This window comes from Octodon degus, unplaced genomic scaffold (genome assembly GCF_000260255.1).
Source record: "Octodon degus isolate 3935 unplaced genomic scaffold, OctDeg1.0 scaffold00001, whole genome shotgun sequence".
Classification (NCBI taxonomy): Eukaryota; Metazoa; Chordata; class Mammalia; order Rodentia; family Octodontidae; genus Octodon; species Octodon degus.
In genome coordinates, this window is record NW_004524577.1 from 28,418,164 (window position 1) to 28,429,078 (window position 10,915).

At 38.2% G+C, this 10,915-nt stretch overlaps 1 protein-coding gene across 1 annotated transcript in view; it reads right to left on the reverse strand.

Moving 5' to 3' along the window:
- Shisal2b (shisa like 2B) overlaps window positions 1-10,915 on the reverse strand; it is a 23,293-nt gene that overhangs the window by 1,992 nt on the left and 10,386 nt on the right. The window contains exon 3 of the mRNA XM_023702035.1: window positions 7,366-7,378. Within this exon, the coding sequence (XP_023557803.1) occupies window positions 7,366-7,378 (13 nt within the window). The remainder of the gene's footprint in view (window positions 1-7,365; window positions 7,379-10,915) is intronic.

Here is a 10,915-nt window from a genome sequence, read left to right on the forward strand (position 1 = left end):
ATAAAATGCAGTGGAAAAAAACTCAGAGGCATCACTAGTTACCTCTGTCCAGTTCACCCTCATATCTGACCTAACAGTAGCATTTAGCTTGATTCCTTCTTGGCTTCCTAGTGCTACCCTTCTTCGACCCCTCCTACCAACCTCGCCATTCCTCCTCAGCCTCTCTTGCCAGTTTCTTTTCTTTGCCCAGATGTCTTTGATTTAGTAGTAACTCAGGACTCAGTCCTTGGCTCCTGTCTTCTAATTAATTTCAGTCTCACAATTCATTATGCTTTTTCAATATTGACCGTCACACTCAGGGTCTTGCAGTCTTGCACATATAAGCACTCTTCCACTAAGCTACACCTCTGGCCCCCATTTTTTTGTTTTGAGAGTGCCTTGAAAGAAAGAAATGAAAAAGAAATACTCGTGTATCTACACAGGGCAGCCTGGATAAGCATGCAGGTGATTTCTGCTGGTCTGTTGAAAGGAGTAGTTAATGCTTAATTTTTTTCTCTGTAATTTTTAATAATTTTTGAGCAATTTCGCATGTTTGTATCTGGTAATCTGAGCAACTAATTTGAAGACAACAATACTCAATGTAACCAGTGCAGAATTCCAGTAATTTTATTTAGTGAAATTCTGTAACATTTCTAATTTTTTTTTACAATTTTTATTCTCTTTAGAGAGAGACAGAGACAGAGTGTCTTCCTAAGTTGCACTTGCCATCCTCCTGCCTGAGCTTCATGCATATCTAATATAGATGTGCATCTCCTCAGTCATAATACCACCTCAATGCTGATGACTCCTAGATGCATACTCTAGCCCAGAGCTCTTCTAAACTCCAAATTCATCTTGTAGTTGACATCTCCATTTGGATATTTAGTAGACATTTTCAACTTAAAGTTGGATTATTCCCAATGAACCTGCTCCACTCAATGTTGCCAGTTGCTCACACCAAAAAATGCCATCACTCTTGACTTCTTTTCTCTCAACAACCTTACCTAATTCATCACTATACATTTTAAGTTCACCGAGAACCACTTCTCACCACCTTCACTATAAGCACTATCCTCTTTTCCACCAACACTGAGCAATCCTTTAAAAACTAAGCTCTATGCCATCCCTGTTCAGAGCCCTCCGTTTCACCCGGGTCTCCACAATGGCCTGCGTGACCTCACACACATACCACTAACCTCCTTGACTTGATCGTTTTTCTGTTTACACTCTGGTTCACTCTAATTGCTGATTAAACATTTCCGGCATGTTCCAGCCACAGGAGTATGTCAGACTGACTATTCAATTTTGTCTGGCATGTTCTTCTCCCAGATAATTTACATAACTTTCATGTCTCCAAGTCCTTTCTCAAAAGTCACCTTTTGAACTGGACCAACCCCAAACACTTTAAAATTGAAACCTATGTATTCTTCAGCTCTCATCTCTTCTGCTCTCTCTCTTTTTTTTTCATGACACTTATTTTCTAGTATAATTTGTCTGTTTATCATGGTAATCACTTACTATTTATCTCTTCATCAAAATGTAACATGCCAAGGGATTTTAACTATTTTGCTCATTCATTTCTAGACATTAATGAATGCAGAACAATTACTTACACCTACCCAGAATTCAATAAATACTTGTTGAGTGAAATCAGTGAAAATACTAGGTAAGATTTAAAGTTTGATATAATAAAAACAAAATTGTGGGTGGAAAACAACAGAATTGAAAGCCAACTGGGGAAAACGTTTAGAACAAGTGTTTCATGTCTAACATAATAAGCTCTAGAGTTTTAAAAACTAATTTGTTGTGGGGACATTTTCCAGCTTGAAAAAATAACCTTTTGCTCAATCGGCAAGCAAAGCTGTTCAAGATAAATGCAGTAGAGAAAGCTAGCGTGAAAATTGTAGGGACTGAATAAATCTCTACTGTTTTCTTGCGAAGTATATCGTTGAAAAACATATACTACATTCAAATTTAACTGCTAAACTCTTAATATAATGTAAATTGGGATCTTTGTAACTATTCCTCATACAACACTTAAAAAACAAATTAAGATTTTTTAAGGTTATTTTTCAATTATCACTTTTATACTTCAGTATTATAGTATGCCAAGACCTAAGGTCAAGGATATAACGTGTAAATGACTTGTATATTTTCTGGATAATATTTGCATCTTATACTACATTTATGCAAAATCTAAATCTTCAATATTCTATTGTAATTTCTGACCTAGTTATTTTGTAGCTTTAAGTTGCCTCTATAGTGACAGCTCTAGTTTCCATTATGTATTTCTCTGGGAACAACTGAAGGAATTTAAATTGTCTACTAACCTCTGAAGTGGGAAGGTTTTCAAAATACATCCCAGAATTGTGGACTTCATTTCATCTAGGACTGGCAAAGACTCATTCCCCAATCTTTGATTCATTCTTTCACTCATACTTCTAACCAGTGTAAGATACAAAATTAATGAGTTGGATTGGCTTCTTAACTCAAAAATTTGCCTAAAAAAAACACTTTGCTTTGTGAACAAGAAAAGATCTATTTTAAGCACAACACCTGTTGTTCAGGCCTTCTCTGAAGATGACAATCCAGAAGTACTTTCAATGGCTTTCATTTGGATACACACAAAATCAAAATGAGTTGCAGGTGTGGCGATACCAGAGTGTAGGGAAAAGCTCTTTAGCACAATTTTAAAAGAAAGCACCTCAGTAACTACTATTTTTCCTAGTTTTCATTTAGTAAAATGGAACTAATTCCTTAATCTACAGAGTAGCAATAAGAGCAGATTCCTGTCTTTCTCAAGGTTACCACATGGATTCCATTTTAAGTAAAAATTCTGTGATACTATGAACTCCTAAGGGATTTGCTGCACAGAGGGTTGTTTTGTTTTGTTTTTGATTCTTTAGTTGAACACAAATCACTAAGGCCCAACATGGCAGTTCTTTCCTTAATTGGCCTGTCCTTGGTCCCCTGGATGCCTTCCCATTTGCAAAAGATCTATCTATCTGTTTCCTTCTATCACTCCTTTGTTTTGCTCTTTATTTCTATTTTGCCTTATTCAAATGAGAGATAATTTATGATATTTAAACTGTGTGTCTGATTTTTTTTTTCACTTTATATTTTCCAGGTGTATCTATTTTCCTATAAATGTCTCAAATGTATCTTTCTTTGTAGCTCAGTAGTACTTTGGTATGTATAGATAACACCATTCTAGAGCTAAATACATTATTTTACAACAGTACATTCATATCAATGTTTATAGCAGCACACTTCATAATAGCTAAGTTCTAGAATCAGCAATTCTAGTATGCCCATCAACAGATGAATGAACAAAAAATATGGTATCTATACATAATGGCATACTACTCAGCTATACAGAAGGATAAATTTAGAACACCATTTTAAATTATCAGAGAATATTGGGGACTTCTGAAAGCCTTTGTTTCCTTATTATGTGGCAGAACTGTGATGGCTTTTTGGCCATTTTTTGGCATATCCTCTGGGTTACCATTCGGAAGTCCTACAGAAGTTTCAAATACTTTTTTTTTTGAACCTGGGATTGAACTCAGGTCCTTGCGCTTGCCAGGGAAGCCACTTATTATTATTCCATTGAGCCATCTCCCCGACCCCTCACCTACTAATCTAGCTCACTGCTCTTTCAAACAATCTCAAATCTGCACTCTAAAAGTGCTTTTTTTAATATTGAGAGGATATTCTGTGTAGATCCCTTCACACACTGGATTGTAGAATAAGAAAGGTTCAAGTGTTGATAATGCTAGTGTCAGAAATCATTCCCAGATTTGGACTTCAGAGCTTACAGAGCTACAGTGAGTCTTCTTTTAAAGCAAAAGTTACAGCGTGTCTCTCAGGTACTGGGCATTCTCTATCACCTACATTGTGCATGGAGGTATAACCATCAGGAAAGGTAGAAAAAAATAAATGAGATTTTAGAGAGACATCTTCATAAAATGACTCAGGAGACCCACCTACAGTGGCCTCACTTATTACATTTAGTTCTCATCAAACTGAGGAATACACTTCAAATTCTAGGCCCCAATCTATTTGAAATACTCTCACTAATGGTTTTCTCTTTGATAGAAATGCCTTATTGAAGGATGTCACCTCATTGGCTAAATTCCAACGGACTCTTTAATAGCTGCTGGAAGCTCAGCCTAAAGAAAAGGGAAATCCCATATTCCACCCTGGAGACTTAATACTGGTAACAGATTTTCCTCATCATCCCTTTCCCTAGGAGCAACTTGGGAAGGACCATACATTGTGATCCTGTCAGCTCCATCATCCATCAAGGATAGCAGGCCTGGATTCCTGGATACACCACACTTGACTCAGGTCTTGGGAACCAGAGACTCTGAGTGTGAGCAACGATATTTGGAATACTTCTGCGAACCCGTAGAAGACTTAAGATCTTTGTTTAAGAAAAAAAAAAACCTTCAGATACTCTCACTAAAACCTTCATGTTACTCTTAGCCCTTTTACGAATCACTTTACCACTTAATGGTGAATGCAGTTCCTTTCTAAGGTGGACACAAGAATATGCAGAATCATTACAATAAATATCTAGCTAGATATGTGGCCTGCTCCCCTTGTCCAGTACATCTGGACTTCCTGGTAGGTATTCCCACTTCAAGAAGATGATTGGAAAAAAATACAAGACTATATTGATGAGTTATGATTGAGTTCAATGGTTCATAGGTTAGTCCACCATCACAAGGTATCTGAGACTCAATATGGGTAAAGGATTTTCCTCACCATATCTTTCCCTAGGACCAACTTGGGAAGGACCATACATTGTGATCCTGTCAGCTCCATTATCCATCAAAGATAGCAGGCCTAGATTCCTGGATACACCACACCTGACTCAGGTCTTGGGAACCAGAGACTCTAAGTCTGAGCAATGATATCTGGCATACTTCTGTGAACCCACAGAAGACTTATAAACTATACTCATTTTTTTTTTCGGAATCAGGGTTTGAACTCAGACCCTTGTGCTTACTAGGCAAGGGCTTATTCTACTGAGCTATCTCCCCAGCCCCTAAACTGTACTCTTAATGATGCTGGGCATAATAAAATTTGTTCTAACGATGCCACCTGAAGCCTCTTTAAAGGATCTAGTAGGGCCTCTATTAAATAAAAGTAAGGATCCTATCCTGAGGACTCTTATCAATAATTCATTGATATCAAGATGGCTATTTTCAGATATGGAATGATTATTTAGGGTTAACCCCCACTATAGGATACCTTAGTAGAAAGGCCCCCTTATGTTGGGAACAGAACAATTACTCCTATTATCATTGGCTTAACTCTACTAAATATTTGGGATGGACATGCCCTCAACAATGTATGTACATTATAACTTCACAGACTATAAGATTGGTCTGCAATAAACTGGTTTAATTGTCCCAGAATTAGATGAGAAGCACCCAATGGCACTCATTGGTCCCATGGAACCAATCTGTGGCCCTATCTACCACCTGATGGATAGGAAGATGCATACTAGCATTTGCATTGTTACAAAGCAGAAGTGTTGGAAGTCTTAACAAACCTGCAAACTTGCCCCATGTGTACAGTATTCATGGTCTAGAAGCTTGTTTCACTGGTATGATCACTTAGCTTCTATCTTTATCCCTTCCATAGGATGAAGAGCTATCACACACATATCAAGGCCTTCACTAACTATACGCAGCAGACCTTAGAGGGCACCACAGCTGGTCTCTCTCTCCTTAATAAAGAAGTAAAATTAATGAGGTCCTCCAAAATTGAATGGTATTAGACATTCTCAAAACAGTACACAGGGACACTAGTGCAATTATAAATGCTGAATGCTGTGTGTACATTCCTGATCCTTCTGCTAGTATCTCAATAGCTGTTTAAGATATTAGATGACAGGTTAATGACATATCAGATTCGGAAATTTCCTGGACCTTCTCTTTATCCTCTTTATGGAAAGCTATACTGGCTCCTCCTGGTGTAAAACTTTGTTGCCTATATTCATAATTATCCTGTTGATTTTATTATTTTGCCTATGAATATTTAATTGCTTCTGTGGCCTCATGTCCTCCAGACTTGAAACTATATTCATCCAAGACAAGAACACCTGGTGCCTATTGAGGGCCTTTAGATAGACACTCTGTGGAGTGTCTCTGATTGTTGATCACAACTACAACCCTCTTCAGCTGGAAGCAGCCAGATTGGTCTTTGACCCTCACCCCCTCATGGCAGTTAGGGGTACTTTTTCAGGGGGGTATATATTATCTACAACAGATAGCAATATTGTAAGCAGTCTGACAGGGCTGGGCCCTCACGAGGTCAATGCAGAAGACAACTGACTGGAGGTGTATTCACTGAAGGCCAGGCTTCAAGAAAAAGGGCTATTCACCTATATACTTCCCCTAGGAATGAATGGCAGTGATTGATATTCTAAATAGGCATCAATCACCTTGGAGCAAAAGACCAAAGTTCCTTACCCCTTCCAGAAAAGTCCCAGTCTGCCCATGTGTACTTGCTTACATGACTTGTTTCCCCATTTGATCCCCATTTAATCAATATTACCTTAGCAACTATACTTGTAATATACTTACTGGTTGACCATAGTTTCATCCCACTTCACATCCATCCTGCAATTTGCCATTGGATCAATATTAACTAAGTGACTACACTTGTAATCTTGACTGGTGATAGTTGTATCCCACCGTAAGTCTGACTCACCTGGTGGCTTTCCTCGATAAGACACCCTTAAGAAGGGGGGTTAATTGATAACCCATTTTCTGGGTCCTCTTCTGTCCCTCTTATATAGAAGCTTTGTTTCTCTCAAGAAATTCTTCCTATTTTTAACCTCCTTTGTCCCTTAAATCATTCCTCCATGTCAGAGAACATGAACTTGTCATTTTGGACATCTAGCAGGTTGGTAGTTTCATTTCTCTATATCGCTATTATCGTCCTCCCTCTCTCTGGGCCATGTCTCCTCAGATTTTTCTCTCAGTCTTTACAAGATTGTGTACAAGTGATTGCCAAAAGACAAATACCAGCTCTGATGTTCCCCAAGATTTTTCTCCCAATTTGGCTGTGCTTGACACCCCATTTGTCTCATCTAAAGCAGCCCTGAGGATCTGTGCCCTCTTCCCCACACCTCTCTATATAATAACAAAAAGATGAGGATGTCAGGCCTAACCTGAGAGTGGCCTGAGAGAGACCTGGGCAGCCCACTACTGCCCAAAGGCAGCCCTAAGCAAATAAGCATTAAAATCCAGAAAGGAATCTAGGAACCGATCTGAATTCTTCCTGATGCCAGCTCTATCTACATACCTGCACTGAGTGTCCTGTAACTTTGACTTCAAATATTTGAGATTGTGACCCCAGTCGATATACATATTAGCCTTCCCTCCAGATAGCTGCTCATAGCACTCTGATCTCAGCCTGCCTGTATGTCAAGTGAAATAAATCTGATCTTTCACACACACACAAAGAGGACATGTCCCTGGTGATTTTAATAGGATGCTCGGGACTAGGTGGCAAACTAAGCAAAACTTTCCTAGCAACCTATTGGACTATTTATTGACCTCTTCCTATTTCAGTGAACTTTTTTTTCCCCTCAAGTGCATACAGGTTTCTTGTGTAAATACAAGCTTGAAAACTGACAAAGCCTGAATCTCTGTCTTGCGCCACTGCTTTCCGCCCATGCCTGACCGGAGGCAATCCTACTGAGAACATTTTCCTATTCTGTTTTGTTTCCAGAATTGATCACTTTCTTCATTTTCTGCATCCCAAAGTTCTTCCAACCCTTGATATTAATATAACTTACAAGAAATTTAGCCAGTATTTTATTTTTATTTTTCTTTTGTTGGAACCAGGGATTGAACTCAGGCCCATGCACTTGCTAGGGAAGTGCTTATTCCACTGAGCCATCTCCCTGGCCCAAGCCAGTATTTTAAATGAATATTTCACAGTAAAGATTGGTTTCTATTTCACTTGCTGGCTCCCTTCTCATCAAGGAGTGCCAGACCCTGCACCCAGTAGGGAGCACTCCACACTCACAAGGGCTAACCATAGCAGGAGTTCTGCTGCACAGTTTGATTTTATAGTTTCTAGCAATGAAAATAGTCATAGGAATTCTAAGTTTATTTTAAATTCCAAGATCCATTAGGGGAGGATAGGGAACTGCTAGTAACGGGCATTCAGCTCACTACTCCACTTTCTACGAACAGCTCTAAGTTCAACAAAGGCCTTTCTGAAACAGTAGTATTACTAAGTAATTCAGCAGCTCAATTAAGAGTTTTGTCATTCAGGAGGCTGAGGCAGGATTGCCATGAGCTGGAGGCCAGCCTGGGTTACCTACTGAGTTCAAGGCCAGTCTGAACTACGTAGACCTTGCATCAGGGGGGAAAAAGTTTGGGGTACAGATTGTTCTCTCTCTCTCTCTCTCTCTCTCTCTCTCTCTCTCTCTCTCTCTCTCATCTTCTTTTCCCCTTCCTCCTCTCCCTCTTGCTGTCTCTCTCTTTCCTTCTCTCCCCTCCCTTCTCTTCCTGTGCCCTTCTCACCCTCTTTTCCCAAAATACTGTTAAGTTTATTTTTAAATGTGCCTATGAACTTACCTATACATTTAGTACAAAGTCATCCATGTAGCCATCGACATTTTAAATATTCACAAAAGTTTATTTGGAAACTTGAACAATACAAAAATAGCTCAAAACTCCTGTTAAGAAGCATAAGTTGGGAGAATTAGCGAGATAGCTCAGTGGACTAAGCACCTGATTAGGCAAGCACAAGGACCAGGGTTTGATCCCAGGTACTCCATGTCACACTCTACCCCCGGGCATGCTGAGAATGAGTGTGGCACACGCCTGTAATGCCAGCGCTGGGGAGGCTGCAAACAGGAGGACCACTACGAGTTTGAGCAGCATAGTGAGACCCTGCACCATATACATTAAAAAAGCATAAATTGGGGGTAAGGGTGAGCTCAGCAGTCTAAGTGCCTGCCTGGCAAGCTCAAGGATCAGGGTTCGATCCCCGGTTCTGCATGCTGTGTCGCCCAGGGAAACCATGGAGCACTGACCTGGCTCCAAAACAGCACATGGAGGCATGCATCTGTAATCCCAGCGCTGGGGAAGCTGAGACAGGAGGATCACAATGAGTCTGAGTTGTGTAGTGAGACCCTGTACCAAATAAATAAATATTAAAAAAAAAAGTATAATGGAAGGGAGGAGATGTAGTCTTATTTAGTCAGATGTTAAAATAAGCTAGTAATGACAAATGTTTAAAATATTGCTAAAAAAGGAATTTAAAATATTACTAGATTAAGAATAAACTGATTTAACAGAATTAAATGTCTAAAAGCTAGTCATGGTATATAGAGGAATTTAGCTTATAACAAGTGACAATTAAAATTGGCAGAGAAAAACTGGTCAACCAATAAATATATGGTAACTAACTCATTATTTTTATTTATTCTAAAATATTCCATAAAACAAACATAAAGGTATAACAAAGTTAGAAAAATTACCAACAATATAATAGTAATTATCAAGAATCATTGACTATATGAAAGTTGGAGGAAGAGACTATTTCATAGCCTCAAAGTACCTCTTCACAAATTAGTAATTGCAATGAAAAAAATATAGTAATTTTACAATGGATTAATCCAATAACTACAATCTCCACTAAGCAACTCAACTTGATATTACTAATAATGGACAAACAAATACAGTGCTCTGTGCTTTCTATCATGTTCTGGAACTATGACTGTTGTGATGTAGCTATCAAAAAGTAAAATCTCCCTCAATCATGACAAAATGAGACAAACTAAATTGCAGGACATTGAACAAAACAACTGGCTTTTACTTTTCAAAAATACCAAGGTCATAAAGATCAGGAAAGGCTGAGAATTAAAGGAAGTAAAAAATGAAGTTAATTATATTATCCTACATCTTAATAAGAATGAGATAAGCAAAATGTGAACATAAACTCCAAATCAGATATTACTTTAATGATGGTATGTTTCCTGACTTTGATAAATATAGAGATTATGTAAGACAAAAATTTATTTTTAGGTAGTACTGACATATCTAGAGTTGAAAAGTCTGGTGGTTTGGAAAATACTTACAGACAATCTGATGAGACATATAAGAAAAAATATTAACAATTAATAACCTCGAAAAAGGAATATAAGGGTTATACATTTCTCGAAACATTCCTGAAAGTATGAAATCATATCAAATTTTAAAATCATCATACCTAATAAAAAAAAATAAAGATTTAAAATGATGACAAAGGCATTCGTTTACTGGTTTAAAAAAAATTGTGCATATTGTGTAGTGAAGAAAAAGCACAAGACTCACTTTATCCTATTTTGTTATATATATGTATCTACAGATGCATAAAAAATCCACAAATGATATTCACAATTTTAATTTTTAATTATTATTATTTTTAATATATTTAGTACAGGGTCTACAAGATCTCACTACACAGATTGGACTCATAGTGATCCTCCTGATTTCAGCCTCCCAAGCGCTGGGATTACAGGAACGTGCCACCATGCCCAGTCTCATTCATTGTCTCAGCGTGCCCTGGTGGTGGGGCCAGCACAGCATGCCTGGGATGGAACCCCAGCCACTGCACCTGCCAAATCAGGCGCTTTAGTCTGCTGAGTTAACTTGCCAGCCCATATTCAAAATTTTAATATCTGTGATTAAAATTGTGAACAAACAAATACAGTGCTGTGTGCTTTCATCCTATCATGCTAGGATTATGTGTGACTGTGTTCCTCTGTTTCTAATTTTCCTACAATAAACATGAACTGAAAGAAAAATTCTCTTTCTGGGGAAGAAAGGATATCTTAAAAGAAAGAAAGAAAGAAAGAAAGAAAGAAAGAGAGAGAGAGAGAGAGAGAGAGAGAGAGAGAGAGAGAGAGAGAGAGAGA